The sequence below is a fragment of the Cynocephalus volans genome, chromosome 2 (assembly GCF_027409185.1).
Source record: "Cynocephalus volans isolate mCynVol1 chromosome 2, mCynVol1.pri, whole genome shotgun sequence".
NCBI classification, from domain to species: Eukaryota; Metazoa; Chordata; class Mammalia; order Dermoptera; family Cynocephalidae; genus Cynocephalus; species Cynocephalus volans.
In genome coordinates, this window is record NC_084461.1 from 126,461,397 (window position 1) to 126,482,965 (window position 21,569).

At 33.6% G+C, this 21,569-nt stretch overlaps 1 protein-coding gene across 5 annotated transcripts in view; it reads right to left on the reverse strand.

The window, feature by feature from the left end:
* Window positions 1–484: 484 nt before the first annotated feature.
* The window catches only part of NR3C1 (nuclear receptor subfamily 3 group C member 1), a 108,741-nt gene continuing 87,656 nt past the window's right edge, over window positions 485–21,569 (reverse strand). For all 5 annotated transcript variants that reach the window (XM_063085340.1, XM_063085339.1, XM_063085342.1 and 2 more), the window contains exons 5-9: window positions 17,451–17,726; window positions 16,097–16,241; window positions 11,549–11,679; window positions 1,870–2,027; window positions 485–1,300 (exon numbers count right to left, since the gene is read on the reverse strand). In XM_063085340.1, coding sequence (XP_062941410.1) covers window positions 1,148–1,300; window positions 1,870–2,027; window positions 11,549–11,679; window positions 16,097–16,241; window positions 17,451–17,726 — 863 coding nt within the window. In that variant the 3' untranslated portion in view covers window positions 485–1,147. The remainder of the gene's footprint in view (window positions 1,301–1,869; window positions 2,028–11,548; window positions 11,680–16,096; window positions 16,242–17,450; window positions 17,727–21,569) is intronic.

Consider the following 21,569-nt stretch of genomic DNA (forward strand, 5'->3'; position numbering starts at 1 on the left):
GTCTAGCCACTTCTGCCATATTAGAGATTGAATTTTGGGTAAAGTTTAGTGAGAGGAATTACTTGGTCTGATTAAAAATCTCTCAGCTGTGTTATAGCTGGTTATCTGGAATCGTAACTTTTAAGAAGTTATACAAACTACTACAAAAGGTCCCGAAAGACATTTACTTTACCAACTTTCTTGCCATCTAACCATTGCAGAGATAGGGTATTAGATACAAACAGGGCCTCTTGGTAGTAATTATTTTTTAAATTAATCTTTTGCAACCATCATCCACAGTTTACCCAGCAGGTCACTAGACTAGGTGCTCTGTACCAGTTAGGACGGTTAATTTGCACAACCTATATAATTCTCCACTGAAGCAGATATATACAAAATATGAGCTTTTTTGACAAGAATACTGGAGATTTGAGTCAATTTTTGTGGTCTTCTGATAGCAAAGTGCCATCAGGTTAGAAGCACCAACCCATTTTCACACAGAAGATTAATGTTTAGAGTTTATTTAGGAAAGCTATGAACTAGCTGCCCATCTTAAACAGCTGTACAATAAATTGAATACAAAAATTATGTAAGAAAAAATGAGCAAGCATAGTTCGCTGAATATAAAGGAAATTGTTAAAACCAGACAGTAATAGCTGTAAAAGGCACAACTTCCCTTTTCTGATATACACTTGTAAACTTTTTTCAGGTTTCCATGCATAAATCAAAAATGTTATCCTAACTATACAGGGGAAAATACACCAAAAAAAAAAAAAAAAAAAAAAAAAATCCAGAAAATTTTATCCAGCCAACTATGAAAAGTATGAGCAGAAAGTTCATCAAGCAGATTTTGGGCACTGGTGGTTTAGGTGCCATCCTTCTCTAACAGTGGAGATTACCCCCACATTATTGTTTCTAATTTCTGGGATATATCAACTAATGAACTTCACTATCTACTTTCCCATCACTGAAAAAGTGATGACTCAATGCTTCTGCTGCCAAATCTTGGCCCTCTATAAACCACATGTAGTGCATATTTAAAACAAAACAATAAAACAGACAAAAAAGAAAAATAAAAGAACAAAACCTCTACAGGACAAATTGATAGTTTGCACAATAAAAGCAATAAATTCAACTTTCTTTAAGGCAATCTTTCTCATTAAGGCAGTCACTTTTGATGAAATAGAAGTTTTTTGATATTTCCATTTGAATATTTTGGCATCTGATTGGTAATGATTTCGGCTAACATCTCTGGAAATTCAATACTCATGGTCTTATCCAAAAATGTCTGGAAGCAATACTTAAGGAGATTTTCAACCACCTGCAAGAGAAGATATAGTAATGATTAGGTTTCAAAACTGAGCAGTAGGAACATCTTGTGTCTGCTGGCCTCTATTTTTTTTTTTTTTTTAAATATCTTACCTAGAATACACCAGTCTCCACTGGAATTCTCCAGGTGAAAAATTTAGTTAAGTAAAAAAAACCACTTAAGTACAAAAGACATTTTAAATTCCTTAAATTGTATGTAGAATTATATGGAATTAAGTGTTTCATGATGAACTGTAGTACCATAAAATATGAAGGGCATATTAATTCTAATTCAATAGATTAATCATACAAAAAGAGGGAATTCTACCTTTTTAAAAATAGTGTGATTAAATTCTGTAATAATGTGGTAGTTTTATATGCACTTGACTAGATGAAATATTTCATAATTGGCCTTAGAAAAAATGTGTGCAAAACAAATTCACAAATTAAACTCAAACCATCACCAAAATCCATGAAGTGGGGGGAATAAAAACTATTGGTGTATAATTATATACACTAATCAAAACATACTTTATGTCCCTGAAAATTCATCTTATATTTGGCTTTATGTTTGATACTTACATCATGCATGGAGTCCAAGAATTTTGTCAGGTGATAAAACCGTTGCCAGTTCTGACTGGAGTTTCCTTCCCTCTTGACAATTGCTCTTCCTAGCTCTTTGATGTAGGTCATTCTAATTTCATCAAATAGCTCTTGGCTTTTCAAACCTTCCTTAGGAACTAGAAAGGTTAAGATGGAGTCAATTGTAGAATTTTCTTGCTAGAACTTTTCATAATGCACTTAGGGCATTTAATAGCACACTGCATGGCTTATATTGTCTATGTATTCTTTATGCATTCTAAAATATAAGCATTTTGAAAGGATTATGAAACTACAGCCGAGAGAGAATATGGGATAACAGAATTGGAGGACTTAACCTTGGGTATATCACTTGGTTTCTCATCTATAAAATGGAACTGGTGATGACATCTTCCTCTCTAGGTCACAAAGCTATTTTGAAGTGCAGATGAAATAATATAGTGATTATTTAGTTAACTTTGGCTGTCATTCTGCACTTGAGTTTAATTCTAGTTTCGAGATAGAAGGCTTCAACAAGAGTGTTTACCAGTTATATCTTACAATATCTGTGATAAACAGTTAATTAGAACTTTGAAATCAGCATGCAATACATTTTTTAATGTGTTACCATACTGAGTTGATATGATTCTAATATAAAAAGAAATGTGCTTTTTATGTAGCCAAGATATGTCTTACTAGGTAGCAATTATCTGCCATTCCTTATGTACTTAGAATATTGAGAATAGCTCATGGATTCTGGATTGTAAAATTGGCATAAAATCATTTTTGTGTATATTACTCGTCAAGAATTGATACTAGTAAGGAGGACAGTGAACAGAGGGTTAATCATGGTTTCACTTAATCTTGCAGTGATTTTGTCTTTTGTAGGGTGCTACATTTTTCAAAGTGTGCTCCTAGGAATACGGGTTCTGTGTCAACAACGGTTAGAGGGAAAAAGGATTTGGTGGTCAAAATTTAAGAAAAGCTACATGTTTAATACAAAGTTAGGCAGACTTCTTAATTTCAGGAATTCTCAGGGATATTATTATGCCCTCTCCAGGGAGAGGAGTACATTGTTTCCCAAATTTATCTTCACTGCTATTGACATTTTAGAAAATGCTTGTATAGAGGAAAAACAGTGGATTTAGGAGTGAGAATTCTCAATTTATTTCTTACTTGCCATGTGGACTTGCGTATAACCTTCCCGAACCTCTGTTTCCTGCTGTCTTTCTCACTGGATTGTGATTAGAATTAGACCAATGAATATGTATGAAGATGTTTTGATTCCATAAAGCATTACTTGGCACTTCTAAGATGTCAATATTAATGCAGAAATGAAGATCATTTAGTCAGGAGTGCTAAGAGCATACCATGTTAAAAATGGGTTGACTTGATATATTACTGTATTACAGATAATCTAATTATTACAAAATTTTAAAATAGTGATTGCTTATTTATACATCTTTTTTTCCTGCTGGTTAGTCCTAATTCTAAAAATAATTATGGTGAGGCACTATTCAATAGCTATATTTGAAAGATCTCTTCTATCTCAAATGTCTGGGTTAATGACTTTTTTTCCCCCCCAATTTTTTAATGTTAAAATCACTAGCATTACATCCACTTCAGGCCTTTGGGAGTAAGTACAGTCTGTAATTCCCCTCCTGCTATGAAAACTGGACAACTAGTTTCAGAGACTAGACAACAAGCAGTGCATGATTATGATCCTTGGGAAAAGGGAAACAAATCAGGTGGTTCAGGAACAAGAAGTCTTAATTCTAGGCTTTTTTTTGACCTGGTAGCAATTGTCACACTGCATTGTAAGGAAAGTGGAACCCAGAGTCCAGCAATCTTGCTGGGTTGAGGAGAAAGAGATTGGAGTTTGGAGAGGCCAAAGCAACTAGAATTTGTGGGTTAGAGAAATGGAAAAGGAGGAGGTATACAAAGAAAGGGTTCCATAAATCCTCTTTGAGTCTTTGGCTGAATACAGATTTGTGCATACTTGAGGTGAAATCCCATGAGGCCACCCAAGAACAACTTCTGATGAAAGAAAAATAATCATAGAGCTCATCTAGAGCTCGGAATCATTTTCTTCCCTTGTGGTCAGAGTGGAGAGATCTCATTAAATAAACAGGGCATTCAGCAGAGACCTAAGCAGGGTCACACCTTAAAAGTAAGGCTACATTAGTCCTAGAAAAAAGGCTCCTCTAGACCAGTGGTTCTCAAATGGGAGGGAGGAATTTTGCCCCTAAGGGGACATTTGGTGATGTCTGTAGATCTATTTGGTTTTCATTGTCTTTATTAAGAAGACATAATATTAAATGACAATATTAAACCATCAAATAACAGCTTAAGAATACATGAAGCTGAAACTAAAAAGAGAAACAGACAAATCCACAATTACAGTTGGAGTTATGAACACCTTTCTCTTAGTAATTGATAAAACAATTAGATAAGTAAGAATATACAAGATTTAAGTAACACTATCAAGTAATTTGACTTAATTGACATTTATAAAATACTGTACCCAAGAATACATTCTTTTCAAGTATACATGGAACATTTATCAAAACAGGTCATAATCTAGGACACAATACAAGTCTGAATAAATTTAGGAGGATTAAATCAAACAAAGAATGTTCTCTGACAAAAATGAATTTAAAATAAAAGTCAATAACAAATATATCTGGAAAAATCCCAAAATGTTTGGGATTTAACAACAAACTTTTAAGCAATCCATGGATCAAAGACATCATGAGAAAATTTAAAAAGTCTTTTGTACTGAATGAAAACACAACCTATCAAAATGTGTGGGATGCTACGAAAATGGTGTTTAGAGGGCAATTTATAGCATTAAAAGCTTGTGTTAAGAAAGTTTCAATTATCTAAGTTTCCACCTTAAACTATAGATGGTCCCAGACTTACGATGGTTCTGCTTAAAATTTTTTGACTTTACGATGGTGCAAAAGTGATACACATTCCAGTAGAAACCGTACTTTGAGTCCCTGTACAATCATTCTGTTTTTCACTTTCAGTACAGTATTCAATAAATTACATGATATCCAACACTTTATTATAAAATAGGCTTTGTGTTAGATGATTTTGCCCAACTGCAGGCTAATGTAAGTATCCTGAGTATGTTTAGGTAGGCTAGGCTAAGCTTTGAAGTTCAATAGGTTTGGTGTATTAAATGCATTTTCAATTTACAACATTTTTAAGTTATTATGGGTTTATCAGGATGTAACCCCATCATTGCAAGTCAGGGAGCACATGTAGTATAGGAACAGCAAATTAAACACAAGAAAAATGGTAAGATGGAAAGGATAAAGAGTAAAAATCAATAACTAAGAACATGAATATACAACAAAGAAAGTCAATACAAAGCTGGTTCTATGAAAACATCAGTAAAACTGAAAAACCTTTAGTCAGATTGATAAAGAAAAAAAGCAAGAATTTACCAAGTACCAATGTCAGGAATGAAAGGGGAGAAAGCACTTGAGATACCAGAGCCATTAGAAGGATATTAAGGGAATATTATGAATAACTTTACTCCTATATATTCAAATTTTTTCCTTGAAATATGTAACCAATAAATCTCACTCAAAGATAATTAAATATCTAGTAAAAACTTTTCCTTGAAAGATGTAAACAATAAATCTCACTCAAAGATAGCTAAATATCTAGTAAAAACTTGATGAACTTATTGTTGAAAATCTTACCAAAAAAAAAGCTCCGAAATCAAGATGACTTCACTGATACTAGACACATAAGGAAACCATACAAAATTATCACAAAACCATAACAACATATTATAACCAAGTTATAAACTATATCCCTCGTGGATTTAGCTGTGAATATACCTCGCAAAATTTTAGCCCATTGAATTCAGCTATATATAAAAAGAATAGTAATATCATGACCAAGTAGGATTTATCACAGGAATGCAAAGCTGGTCAAACATTTGAAAATCAAAAAACTGTATTTCACCATCTTAGGAGACTAAAAATGAAAAACAATATGATCATTTTGATGCACAGGACAAAAAAGCATATGACAAAATAAAGATTCTTGTTTTTTGCTATTATGAATAATGCCACTATGTACATGATTAATCATTAGAGAAATGCATGTTAAGTTAAAAGATATAACTACACTCTCTAAAATGGCAGTAATAAAGACAATACCAAGTGCTGGCAAGGATGTAGAGAAAGTGGAACTCATACAGTCTAGTGGAAATCTAGAATAACTAGACAGAAAATCAGCAAGTATACAGAAAACTTGAACTCTTACCAATCAACTTGACCTAACCAACATTTGTAAAACTCTACTCAACAGCAGAATAAAAGTATTTTTCAAGTGCTCATGGAACACCCAGGATAGACTATATACAAGGGCCCATAAAAAAGGTCTCAGAAAACTTAAACTTGAGTTAGAATCATTCAATGTAGTCTCTCACTTCAATGGAATTAAATTAGAAATGAGCAACAGGAAGAAATGTGGTAAATCCCCCAATATTTAGAAATTAAACACACTTGTAATAGCTAATGGGTCAAAGAAAAAAAATCAGAAAGGAAGTTAGAAAAATGTATGGAACTGAATGAAAATGAAAATATATCAAAGTTTATAGCCTGAAGTTAAAGTAGTTAAAGTAGTACAGGTTGAACATCCCTAATCCAAGAATGCAAAATCTGAACTGCTCCAGTGAGCATTTCCTTTTACCATCATGTTGGAGCTCAAAAAATTTTGGATTTTGGAACATTTCAGATTTTGGATTTTCAGATTAGGGATGCTCAACTGATATGTATTCTTCAAATGTTCTAAAATCTGAAAAAATCCAACAAAACCTGAAACACTTTTGGTTCCAAGCATTTTGGAAAAGGGATACTTAACCTGTATGGAGGAAAATTTATAGCTTTAAACATGAATATAAGAAAAGAAGGAAGATCTCTGATAATGGAAGCTTCCACCTTAAACTAGAAAAAGAGGAAAAAATTAAACTAAAAGCAAACAGAAGCAAAGTAATAATAATAACCAGAGTGGAAATGAATGAGATAGAAAACAGAAGAATAGAGAAAATCAAATGAAACAAAAAAATTGGTTCTTCAAAAAGATCAACAAAACTGATAAACCTTTAACTAGACTGACTAAGAAAAAAAGAGAGAAGACAAATGATCACAATCAAGAATGAAAGAGGGGACACCACTATGGATCCTACAAAATTAAAAGGCTTTTATTATGAGTAACTTTATGCCTAAGTTGGACAATTCAGACAGAATGGACAAATTCATAGAAAGGCACAAATTACAAAGCTAAGTCAAGGAAAAATTGAATTACAGTATATACCTATAACCAGTAAGGAAATGTAGTTAGTAATTTAAAATCTTCCCACGAAGAAAAGATCAGACCCAGATGGCTTCACTGGTGGAATCTATCAAATATTTAAAAAATAAATCTGATCAATACTATACAAACTCTTTAAGAAAATAGAGAAGAGAATACTTCCCAACTCATACTAAGAGGCCAGTTTTACCCTGATAATAAAGCCAGAAGAAGATAGCACAAGAAAAATCCTTCATAAACAGACATACAAAAATGATTAATAAAATATTAGCTAAACAAATCCAAAATATATTTTTTAAAAAAGATTATACACCACAATCTAGTCAGCATACTATGTATGGCTCACAAGTCATTTTAAGCCAGCTGCTTGATTTTGTAAATAAAACTGTATTGGAACACAGGTATTTATAATTGTACATATATTCATTTAAATACGGTACATAGCTGCTTTCTTGTTACAACAGCAGAAGTGAGGAGTTGTAACACGGCTCACAAAGCCTGAAATACTTACCTTCTGTCCCTTTATTGAAGAATATTTGTGGAACCCTGCTCTGTAGTATAGTTATTTTTTGAATAGAAGATTTGCTGGTCTCTCCACTTCTCCATAGCTGGAAGTCCCACCCCCTCTCAACAAATGGAAATTGAAAATTTAAAAATTCCATTTAATTAGTATCAAAAAGCATAAAATACTTAGGGATAAAGAGGCCTGTATACTGAAAATTATAAAGAAGACCTAAATACATGAAAAGATATATCATGTTCATGGATCAGAAGACTCAAAATTATGATGTTAATCATTTTCAAACAGATCTACAGATTCAATGCTATCCTAATAAAAATTCCAACAGACTTTTTTTGTAGAAATTGTCAAGCTGATTATAAAATATACGTGGAAATGCAAATAAAGTAGAATATCTAAGATAACACTTTGGAAAAGAATAACAGAGTTGGAGGATTCATATTGCCTGATTTCAAGACTTACTGTAATGTCCTTGTAAGACACCATGTTATTAGCATAAATATAGACATGTAGATCACTGGAAAAGAATAGAGAGTCTGGAAGTAGATGCATACATATACAAACAATTGGTTTTCTACAAAACTGCCAAAGTAATTCAATAGGGAAAAGACAGTCCAGTTCTAAGCAATTGGATTTGGAAAACAAATGAAGCTTATCCCTGACCTTGCATCATATATAAAAATTAACTTGAAATGGATCATAGGCTTAAGGATATGAGCGGAAACTACAAAATATATAGCAGAAAACACATAGTAGAAAATCTTTTTAACACTGTTTTAAGCAAAAAGTTCTTAGTACACAAAGACATGAACCATAAAATAAAAAATGGACAAATTGGCCTTTATCAAAACTATCAACTTTTGCTCTCTGAATGACTCTTTTAAGAAAATGTATATGCAATCCATAGACTGAAAGAAAACATTTACAAAACATGTATTTGATAAAGGGCTTATATCCAGAGACTGTAAAGAATTCTTATAACTCAACAGTAAAGTAAGCAATTCAATAAAAAATGGGCAAAAGATTCAAAGAGGCACATAACCAAAGAAGAAATACAGATGGCTCATAAGTCCATGAAAAGATGCTTAACATCTTTAACCATTAGAACAGCTATAATGAAAGAGACTGACAGTACCAATGTTGAGGAGGATATGGAGCAACTCCTAAGTCTCGTACATTTCTGGTGAGTGTTACAGCAATTGTGGAAAAGTTTGGCAGTTTTTAAAATAAATTTAAACATATATTTGACATGCCCCAGTGATCTCACACCTTGGTATTTACCCAAGAGAATTTTATCTGTTTGATTTATTAATTTGTGAGATTACTATAAATAGTGAGATTTTACCATAAGATTTTCTAAATATTCCTGTAGTTGTATGAATTTTTTGCTTTATGTAGTTGTAATCTATTTTCCCGGTGAATAGAATGCTTAACGTAATAAGTATCTTATATGTAGAATTGGTTTTTTGCCTTAAAGTCTGTTTTTTTTTTTTTTTTTAATACTAATGTAGCTGCTTTAGTTTTCTTTGGTTAAAGCAGGGTCAGTAAAGTATGTTCTATGGGCCAAATCCTACCTGCAGCTCATATTTGTAAACAGTTTTATTGAAACACAGCCTGTTCTGTTTAAGTATTGTCGGTGACTGCATTCATGCCACAAGGCAGAGTTGAATTACCATTACAGAGGCTGTGCAAAGCTAAACACATTTACCATCTCGTCGTTCACAGAAAAAGTATGCCATCTCTTGGGTTACATTATGCGTGGATATACTTCTGCCTTTCAAAGTCTTTATTTAGCTGTATCTCTTGAAAGTAGCATAAAGGTAGATTATTTTTTAAATCCAGTTTTTTATTTAGCTTACAGCCTTAGAGCATTCAGTCTATCTCTACATCTAATGAAATTAATGATATGTTTGAATTTATCTTTACTACCTTTTTGTACTATCTTTTATGTTACCTTCTCTTATCATGCCCTGTGTATGCTTTTTTCCCCCTCTTCTCATATATCTTTCATTCTTTTAGATTTTTTCTTAAGCCCTTTCCCACCTTTCCACTCACAATAGTTTGGTAATTTTACATGCTCTATTTCTAGTTGTTATTCTTGAAACTTAAACATTTATTCTTAATTTACCAAGCTCCCCTTTGGGCATATATTGTGTACTTTTTTTTTTTTTTTTTTTTTTTTTAACCACCAAAGACATTATTACTGTTATTTTATACACATAGTTAGTTTAAAAATAGCTACATATTTACTACTTTTTTGTTCTTTATTACTTCTTAAAGATGGGATTACTTTCCTTTAGTCTAAGCACAGTAGTCCCCCATTATACAGGGTTTCACTTTCCGTGGTTTCAATTACCTGGTCAACTGTGATCCAAAAACAATAACATGGAAAATTCCAGAAATAAGAAATTCATAAGTTTTAAATTAGTTTTCAATAGTAGCTTAACACTATGTCACAATGCCTATGTCATTCAGCACACTTAATCTTATCATAGGCATTTTATCATCTCACATCATCACAAGAACGGTAAAGTACGATACAGTAAGCTATTCTGAGAGACCACATTCACATAGCTTTTATTACAGATTATAATTGTTCCATTATCACCTATTGTGTTGTTATTCTTGTACTGTGCCTAATTTATAAATTAAACTTTATCATAGGTATGTATGTATAGGAACCACTATAGTGTATATAGGGTTTGATACTATCTCTGGTTTCAGGCACCTACTGCGGATCTTGGAACATATGTCCCTCAGATGGAGGGTGGAGGGGACTACTGTATTTTAAAATATTTTTTTAGTGAGTGTCTTATTTTTTTAAAAAAATTATTGGTATATTTAGACCATTCAAATTAAAAGTGATTGTTGGTATAGCTGGATTAATATCCACCACATTTGTAACTGTTTTCTACTCATTGTACTTGCTCTTCATTTTTTTTTATCTTGTCCTCTTTTTCTGCCAGCATTTGGTGTTGTCAGTGTTCTGGGTTTGGCCATTCTAATAGGTGTGTAGTGGTATCTCACTGCTTTAGTTTTCATTTCTCTGACGACATATGATGTGGAGAATCTTTTCATATGCTTTTCATCTGTATATCTTTCTTTCGTGAGGTGCCTGTTAAGGTCTTTGGCCCATTTTCAGAACCAGGTTGTTTGTTTCTTACTGTTAAATTTTAATAGTTCTTTATCAGATTTGTCCAGACCTTTCTTTTCTAGTTGTTGAAAATGCTACATTTTTACTAATATAGATAAGATACTTCGTATATAAACTGAAGTTTATATATCAATAGCCTTATCTAAACTTTCAGGATTGTTTTATAAACTCTTGTTGCTGTTTTCTAGATAGAATATCTCTGTCCAACAATCCACCTCCAATGCTGCTAATTCTTCAATAGTAATTAAGCACACCTGTTCTAGAATGTATCTTTTTCTCCCATAATGTCTTATACATGGTAGTACTCATTATGTAACTAAATTTTTTGACCAACAGTGCAGTAGAGAAACAAAATCATTATAGTTGGCTTGCTTTCTTCACGTCTCACGTAGTGATGTGATAAAAAGGAGGAAGAAGAAACAAGTTTGCACAAATTCTGATCCAACAGAGATCTCTGTGTGGGCTCATATATCTCTCTCTTTCTACTACACTTTTTGGTCTTATTAGTCTTGGTATCACTGAGCATGCCTTTCTAAAATTTTATGAAAATCATTTTACTAGCAGGAAATAGTAGTAGTAGTAGTATAAACATGTTTCTAGACTCTTATATTTCATGCTTTTGACATATTTAGAAGTGAATTTTAGAACTGATGAACAGGTGTTCTACCAACCTGAAGAAAGAAGCAGTAAGGTTTTCATACAGAGATACTCCTCATAAGACACTTGAAGCCTCTGTAACTCAGATGAAACAAATAGCATATGTTTACATTGTTCATACATGCAGGGTAGAGCCATTCTCTGCCTGTGAAAGACAAATATCAGTGTTTCAGTTAGATAGAAATCTACTAATTTCAAAAAAATGTAAATTTTTGTTTTGCAGATCTGTGAACTCTTAATAAAGGAAAGCATAACTATTGCTATTAATGCTAATTCCATATAGACTCACAATTTCAGAGAACTTTCCTTAAAATTATTCCTGAGCCTACAGTATCTTTACACTGTAGACATTACTTTTCTATCATGCATGCCATTTATTGTTTTATTTACTTAAGTATTTAGAATTTGTTCTTACAGAATTTATTAGCAGTTGTACATTTGAATCAAAGTTTATCATTTGAATATGGCCAATTAGACAACACAGTTTTAGATCCTACCCACTTACTTGAAAAAGGTATTTTTTTCCCTACAACATTCCATCCTAAAGACAACCATGTGTGATATTGTTTATAGTTATGTAAGGGTCCACAACTAGAACTTGATTCTAGATTTTCTGATATCCAGAATCTGCCTCTGACAGACATGCGACTGAATATTCTTTTAACTAAAAGTATCAAATCAGTTTCTTGATTATGATTCTCAGTCATTATCACATCTACAATTTCTATTGATCTCTAAAGTTTCCTGACTTTTGAAATGACACTAAGAGCCTAAAACTGTGCCCAGTTCACGGCTTTTAAAATACTTTAATATCTTTTTTTTTTAAGTTTCTGACAGAAAGTGATTTTAAACTCAACAGAAAAAAAAATTTATTTTTCTCTACTGAAGATGTGGTTTACTTCTTTATATGATAAAATAAATCAGATATGAATTGTATGCTGCCCAAGTGATCACAGAGGAGTTCCCCTGCATGGCTCTTCAAAATTAAAATCTACTTTTACCAATGAGGCATCTTCTCAATCCCCTAACAGTAATTAAGCACTTCTTTTCTGGGATATATCTTTTTCTCCTTTAGTTTCTTATACATGATTATATTCCTCATATAACTGAACATTGCAACAAAGTTACAGTTTAGTAAAGTACAGTAAAAACATTGTGGTTGGCTGTAAAAAAACAAAAAGTACTTTTCACAACATTCTGACCTAAGGACAATCAAGAGAGACAGTTCTATAGCTACCCATAAGGTCAGAACTTCAATGTATACTTGCTGACTCCCAAAATCTGCCTATCCCAGACACCAGAGTAGTATGGAAACATAGTGGGCTAAGAAAAAAGAGGTGGAGGCCTGCAAAAAGACACAAGAATGAGAAGTGAGAATGCCCTCTTCAAAACTATTTTTCCTATAGCCATCTATTCTCCAAAACAGCTGAACACCAAGTAATAATAATACTTTAACAAGGCAAAATCTTTAAAAAGTATTCTTCTGTATCCCATAATGAAAATGAAACTACATAAATTTGTTCAGAAAAATTTCTATAATTCCCACTTGTAAGGAATATATGTGGCATGATCAGGTTATGCTGTACTGCTTAAATCTGAATTTGAGTGCCCTAGTAATAAAAACTCTGAATTAAATTACTTCAATTTTATAAATGAGAAGGATAAGTTGGTGTTTCATATAAAATCTCTGTTCATGATTTAATCCCAATTAAATGACTTCAAACTGCTTATTAGAAAGTGACTATAAACAGTAAACACTGGCAATACAGAATTTTTTAAAAAGCATGGTTGAATTCTGAAATGAGTAACAATGATTTCAGTGTCCAGATAAACCAGATGTATTTACCAGTTAACTTAAAATTGGATCAAACAACCTAATCTTGTTACATTGTGATATAGTGGTTTGAACAGACTTGTTTTTGGCAGTAGTCAAGGTGACTTCTTTCTTTGTGTCAGTGTGGTCTGGCCAAGCACATGGTTAGTACCTATAGCTAAAGGCTAAGCTATGAGCCTATCAATTTTAAATTAACTAGTAAATACATTTGGTTTATATGGAAACTCAAGACATTGTGACTTATGGCCCTATCTGTTTCATATGCTTCATCATGTTGCTTCTCACTATGAAGCCTGCTCCTTCTCTTAGAGGTCTCAGCTCAAATGATAACTCCTCCAAGAGGCCATTAGGTACCCTATCTCAAATAGACCTCTCTCTAGTAAAAACTCTAACATAACTGAAATTATTTTATTTATTTGGTGGCTATCTGTGTCTCCTCCACTAACATGTAAGCAACTAAAGGACAGGAACCTTATTTGTGTTATTCTCTGCTACAGACATGTACTAGGCACATAGTAGCAGTATGATATTTGTTGTTACCCGCTAATCCATTCTGGTTTCTTTCTGCTCCTAGAATAAAATCTAAACTCTATTTCATGGCTTACAGGATTCTGCTTATCTTTGCCCCTGTTCACTTCTCTAAGCTCATATTATATCCTCGGTGGCCTTCTCTCAATTCCTCACACATCCCAAGCTTGTTTCAAGTCTTTGCACTTGTTTCTTCTGCCTGGAATGCCCTACCCTTTCACATAGGTTGTTCGTTTCTACCATTTAATGCTCAGCTACGTGAAGAGGCCTTCTGTAGTCAGAAAATCTAAAGTATGAGCACAACCCCCCTAACCCCCCAGTCACATTATTATATCATGGCTCTATGAAGTAATTTTGGTCATTTGTTTGCATTCCCCTATCAGAATGTTAACAAGGGCCTCATCTATTTTATTCATTAATATCCTAAGCTCCTAAAATAGTGCCTGGCCCTTGGTAAACGCTCAAATATCATTGAATGAATACAGTGCTGGATAAGTATCACCAATGGAGAAACACCAAGTTTAACTTATTAGTTCAGCCAGGATTTTTGATAGTTTTCTATACTGCTAGCCTAGTACCGGGAAACCTGAATCTGTGCTTTAGGTAGTTCTCATTTATCCTTAAGATGTGTGGCCTTGGAATTACCTCACCATCTGCAGCTTCTTGCACACTGCCTAAGAATCTCTTTAAAAATATCAGGGACTAGTTATCATCCACTCCCTACTAAAACATTTAACAATAATGGGAGCTCACTATATTGTAAGTCAGGCCCTTCCATTTAACACTCAGCTCAAACACATGCTTTTCTATAACTCCTATTCATTATTTTTATACCTAGCACAACCAACAGAAAGTATGTTTGCTATATTGCCATAGAATGTCTCTTTAGACTGTCCTCAGTGGTCTCAAGTCTCCTTTTCTCTTTCCTCCAAATATCCCATGTTCACCAGTTAGTGTTAATTTCCAAACTCCTTGGCACTCTGAAGACATTTCAGGTTGTCACTGTTAACTCTTAGTGTGGTATTCAGTTCAGAAAACAAACTACTAATAATGAATTTACTCACACAGAGACTGTTATTTTACTAATGTGTTTTAAGATTTCAGTAATTTCAATAATTTTTTTGAGCCCTTATCAATAACACCCAGAGCTCACAATTAAGGAAATCTCCATCTTTTTTCACATAGACACAAATCTTCATTTTTTACTCTTCTCAGACCATGGGTATATGTGTGTACTCCCTGTTTACATTCTAATAAAGGAGATAAGCTATGGGCACAAAAAGTAGTGTTACAGGTAGAAAATGAGAAGAACTAGGGATATAGAGCAGAGAGGTCATGAATCTGGTGATGTGAACACCATGAACTGAAGGTATGTTTGAAGAATGGATCAGCTGAGTGGGAGCAAAGATTTGTGTGAAGGAGAAAGAGAAAGAAAGTGAGGCCTGGAAAGCCTGAAACCATGCTGGGTATGCACTGGGTGATCAGTGAGGTGATACTGAAGACATCTGCGTGTTGGGGAGATACATGATACGATCAGAACTGTGCTTGAGGAAGGAAACATTAGCCAGCACAGTGAAGGATACATTGGAGATGAAAACTACTGAGGAAACAACTGCAATGAGGTAAGGGGGAATAGGCATCTGAAATACTTCACAGATAGAGACATAGGCCTGGAGGATAAGAAAATAGTTGATTTATAGTCTTAATGCTTAATTGGTCCATTCTCAATATTCTAAGCCATAGACATTGAGTGAGCCTTGCCATGCAAAGAGATACCTCATCTCTGTATCCATACCTCCTCTCCCTCAGCCTGATGTTCTCATCTGTGATTCTACTGAATCCATAGGAGTTTTATTATGCACCTTTTCCTTTCTAGAATAAGATTATATAATTAAAACAGTATCACAGTAAGATTCCTCGTTACTTGCCAGAGACTTTACTGACCCCAGAGATGCCCACTGTTTAAAAATATCCTTAAACATGCCCTGGGACAGTAATAATGACACATGCACATTTGCTCTACCTTATAGTTGGCCTGTCCCAAGTATTGATAAACAACTCTATTTCAAGTTTGCCCAGTTCCTAGAGACCTGGTAGGATTGATTCAGTCCTAGTTTTCACAATAGCAGTCAATCAGGAAAACATCAGCTGGTTAAAAATATCCTGTGAATACAGGGAAAATGACTCACATATGACTTACTCATTAATAATCAGATCAGGAGCAAAACACAGCAGGTTTGCACTTGATTGTCTATATGATCTCCACCCCAGGGCAAATGCCATGAGAAACATCCATGAGTATTGCAGTAGGGTCATTTGGTCATCCAGGTGCAAGTTTCTGAATCCTGAATTAAGAGAAATAAAGGTGTGAGGCAGTACTTTAATTGCCAAAGAGAAGATCATCTCTATGGGAACTGCCAAAGGGCAGTTTGATCAATTAGCTTTGTTTTGGGGGATTCCTAACAGGTAAAGAAAATGAGACACAAGTGAACAGTTTTCCTTTGTCATCTGACATATTAAGACACAAGCTCTCAGTGCTTTCTAACAGAATTTAATGTAAGAAAACTCAGAGTAGCCAGTTTTTGTCACCAGTTGCCTATTTAAGTAAACATGAACTTAACAGTAATATAGAAAGCCAAGCGTTCTAGCTTAGGACATTAATCAATGAATTTCAACTTAAAAACTTGCCCTAATACTTACCTCTTTCTCCCTTGATAACAGAGGGTCAGGTTACCTATTCTTGTTCTGTCCTTAGTTATTTGTGTGAACATTCCAACAGGAAAACTTTCATTTAAAACCATCTTAAAAATTAGATTAAAATTTAAATTCAATGTGTAGCATTTCATTTAGTGAAAAGTTAAAATAATTTTACTTTAGTACATTTTGACAAAGAGTCAACATATCTGACGATTACCAGTTTTACAAACAACGTGATTTATAAAAGTGACATACTGAAGGAAAACAAAATGGAATGTGGTGTACGGCCATACCACCCTGAATGTGCTTGATCTCATCTGATCTCAGAAGCTAAGCAGGGTCAGACCTGGTTAGTACTTGGATGGGAAACAAGTGGAATTTGTAGAAATATTACACATTTTCTTCCCCTAGACTTCAGTATAAAAGGAATTTTTTGTTGTTGTTGTTACTGGTAAGGGGATCGGAACCCTTGGCTTGGTGTCGCCTGCACTGTGCACCGGCCATCCCTATATAGGATCTGAACCTGTGGCGGGAGCGCTGCTGCGCTCCCAGCGCTGCACTCTCCCGAGTGAGCCATGGGGTCGGCCCCGTACAAAAGGAATTTTGAGCAAGTCTTGTAACTCTAGTTCTTACATTACATCATCCTTTCTGAAATTACTATGATATGGGTAATGGTCTGAAAGGAGCAATGTAAAGTTTTATTATAGACTCCTCGCTTGCGCCCCGCTTCTTAGTACCCAAAACTGAGTAAGAGAAACAAGATACACCATAGGATCAGGATTATAAAGAGCCAGAGTGTTTTTATTCCACAAAATACAAAGGTTTACACTGTAGCTCTGCCCCTCTTTGCATCTTACCTGGTATTGCCTTCGCCCATTTCACTGCTGCAACCACTTGCCGCCCACCTAACATGTTGAGTGTGGACATGATCCTCCAAGTTGTATCTGGAACAGAGCTATCATATCCTGCATATATCACCTCAGGTTCAATGACCTCCAACAGTGACACCAGGGTAGGGGTGAGTTGTAATGATGCAGGAACTACTGTTCTGTTAGTAGGATTTTCAGAAGTTTCTTGTGAGACTCCTGTAGTGGTCTGCTGAATTCCTTTTATTTTTTTCTTTGTTTTTCGAGCTGCAGGTATTAAAAAAATACACTGAAATGAATTTTGTAATGGGAAGGTCTGGGCTACATAGTTATTCAACAGGTATCTTTAATTTCTGAAACTTAATGAAGGAAGAGAAATATTTATTTAGCAATCATGATAAAGCAACATGGAAGAGAAAAAAAGGTTGTTTTTTTTCCTGAAAGCAAAAAATCAACAGGAACCCATTCACATTGATTTTTGTCTCACTTCCACTCTAAATGTGAAAATTTCATTGGTTATATAAGACAAATTACTTTTATTATCAAATGAAAGAAAGAATCTGTTTAAGCTTGTAATAGCAGATTACGATCTGTGGTTTAGGGTTGATCTAAATTATGGTAGTATATATAATTAGAGAGCCACATTATTTATACACTTGTACAAAGCCCCCTTCTTATCAGGATAGGAAGATGACATAGCAGGTTATGTGCGAAACATTGTATTAATTCTAACAACAGTAAAGTCCACTTTTTACCTTTACGTGATAGATACTACTTTTGGGGAGAAGACATTTGGGGAGATGAAAAGAAAAACTACATTTCTCTACATAATTTATCAGTGGGAAATTTCCCTTTTAAGAGGGAGATTTATGCTGATGACTCTATAAAACTAAAGCATCCATTTTCATATTATATATAAAGTAAATAAAGTTTTAGCTCTTTGTATAGAACAGTATAATCAAATTACAGTATGGATTCTGTAGAGTTGTTTTTCCCTGAAGTTATTTGTTTTAGTGACTAAATAAGAATTACATTATTCTCTTAAAGAGAAAGTACTCAGAGTGCCAAGAATGGCAAGGAATGTAATTATGAAAGAAGAAATGTACCTGCCTCAGTTATCACGGATACAAAGCATTTTGTAAAGAGAAAATTAAATATAAATCACCTTTTAAGATAATTATTAGATACTTTGTCTCTAAAATGACAAACACATAGTTTGTGGAGGACAGATATCGTGGAGGGAACTATATCTCAATGTCCAGTGTTAGAACAGAAAAAAAGCCTGTTGTTTACATTGAATAGAATGGTTCCAGTCTCACTGTACTGTATTCTTTGTTGAATGGGGTACTGAGAAATTTAAGAATTTTAAGTGAACATTTCAAAACAGAGAACAGGATCATGACAACTATTCTAATTTAGTTTATCACGCTCTCTTGGAAGCATGGTATAGTATAGCAGTAACAAGCACAAATCTGAAACAAGCATGTTTGGATTTAAATCCTTGTTCTGCCATTTTGTAGCTGGGTATCTGTGCAAGTTTCTCCATGGCTTAGTTTCCTCTTCTGTAAAATGTGCGTAATATTAATCTCTACACCTCATAGGGTTGCTGTGAGAAGTAAATCAGTTAAAATATGTAAAATGCTTAGAACAGTTCTGGCACACAGTAAATACCACATAAGAGCTATCATTACCTCAACTTGTAGGAGAATATGTTTTTAGACTATTTTAGATGCAGATAGTAAAACTCTATAGAGAAGAGATAAAATTTAGAAAAGGAAGAGCTCCTATACAGAAAGAAACCCTTTAAACAACCAAAAGTATCTCACTGAAACCCAGATCCCAAATCATGGAATGCTTTGTTGACGATGTAAAAGAGAACATGCATGCTCCAAATCAATACATTGAAATAGAACTGTAAAAAACCTCAATTAACCACAATATTAAATGGTCTAGAATGCATGTTTCTACACTGCATGTTAGAACAAAAACAAAAGGATGTCAAACTGGAAGATTTTTAAAAATAATTTTTTGTGACTCAGTGTATAATTAAATTTCTTACTATTAATTTATAGTCCTAAATGAGAGCACTGATGCTTTTGAATAAAGCTCAAAAAGTGTTAGTGAAGCCAATTGTGTTGTACTGATTAGAGCAATAAATAGTATTAATACATTTCCAAAATATCTTCAGCAAGGGTTTGTTAATAGAATGATTTAGTTAAGCAATCATTATTTTCAAGCAATTTAGTTAATAAAATTTTACTCTATAAATTCCTGACTCACTGGACCATTCAGTAGGTTAGCAGTTAGTATTCGTTTTCTACAGAAGTGTTCATGAATCTGGTAACTCCACTTCCTCCTTAATAAAGAAATCTTATTTAGTTTAAAACATATTAGCACTCAATTATGAGAACATGCTAATATTATTTAAAGTAAATTTTAAATATGCTAATAATAATAAAATAATACAAGGTAAGAAATCTGATAATACTGTAGCTTGCTTGCCTTGCCTATAAGTTCCATTTGACTGTTTTTACAAAAATAAAACTGCACTTTGGAATGATTATAATGTACCTTGAAATGAGTATAAAATGCTTAGGATCATCACTAAAAAACTTATTTGTTCTTAAATGGCAGGCTCTTTAAGCAGTGAAGAAGGCTGCCTTAAAATAAACCTTGAGATTTACTTGGTATGGAACAAAAGTATCAAAATACACCACTTGAAGTATTAAGTTACATTTGCAGAGAGAATTGGGCTCTGAGAGAGCTAGCTCACTGCTTCTTTAAGGCTATCATCAGAAATGCTGGGCTTAGGAGAAGCACTCAGGTGAACAAGAGAATATTTCTAAAGATTGTAAAAAAAAAAAAAAAGCGTGAAACACATGGCTCATCTATATCGTTCTTATGTATTATGGCCTGCCAAATATTTCTGGCACACATACATACCTATTCCAAATAAAGGTTTTAACATACTGGGATTAATTCAAAAGAAAAATAAGGCTTTCACACTAACCCCTCCCCACCCCTGCCACACACCTTAAGAATTTAGATCTTTTAAGCCTTTCTTTCAATTTATCTACAAGTATAAATAGATTATCAAATACATGATATGTGCTGCCTAACATCTAATATATTATGAAATGACAGACTAGAACTCTGTTCTACCATGTAGTACAAAAAATGAATATAAGGTTAATCTTGGACCTGCTCTTAGGTGTTTTTAATAATATGAGGGTCAAAAATAACCTCTTTCAGTAAAATAATGTTTATCAAAGCCTAACATCTAGTAACTCTTGACAAATGCTAATTTCCCCACTATTCTGATATCTTATATTGACAACTTATAAAAGCATACTATTGGTTGTTTTCTAATACAGTATTTTGAGAAATTGCAGCTCAAATTAAGTATATGCTTAAATTTTATTCATTCAAGAAAAAAATTCTGACAGACTTTCAACAAAAGATCCAACTAGAAATGGCAGAGATGGAATACTTGGTAATACAGAGAAAATAAGATGTCTCTCCCTGCCTTCCTCATCTTCCAGTGAGGTAAGGAAGGGCAAAGGACACTGCAGTTGATATTAAACTGTTTGCAAGAGGGATGAGAAATAGGACAAACTTAGCAATCTAGTTCATCAGAATCATTACTTTCTAGTTGATAGATCTTTTGAATAAAGAATTCCCTTATACCTTGGATGGGGGAGGAATTGCCCAGAGAAGCGTTATAGGCTTACAGCTCCAAAGATCTTAACCTTGATGTGTATTTGGGAAAGCATCGAAAAATGTTACTGGGTAAGCAACCGTTCTATATTAGTGGTATGATAGAATTTTATTTGGGTTTGTCCTTTGAGCTTTATTCAAAACCTATTTCTAAGTACAAAATATCTGAGATAAAAACAGAGGATAGAGAAAAGTAGTAAACTAAAAACTCAAGTGCCTTAACATATTTAAATGGTTAAGGTATATTACATACTTAAGAGTTCAGAGAGCAGCAAAATGAAATTGAGTAAAATCTGGGCAGAGATTTGGTATGTAAGAAAATAAGGAATAACCATGTTGTTTTTATAACAAAAATACCCCACCTCTTGTGGCACTGAAAGCAAATGAATTTGT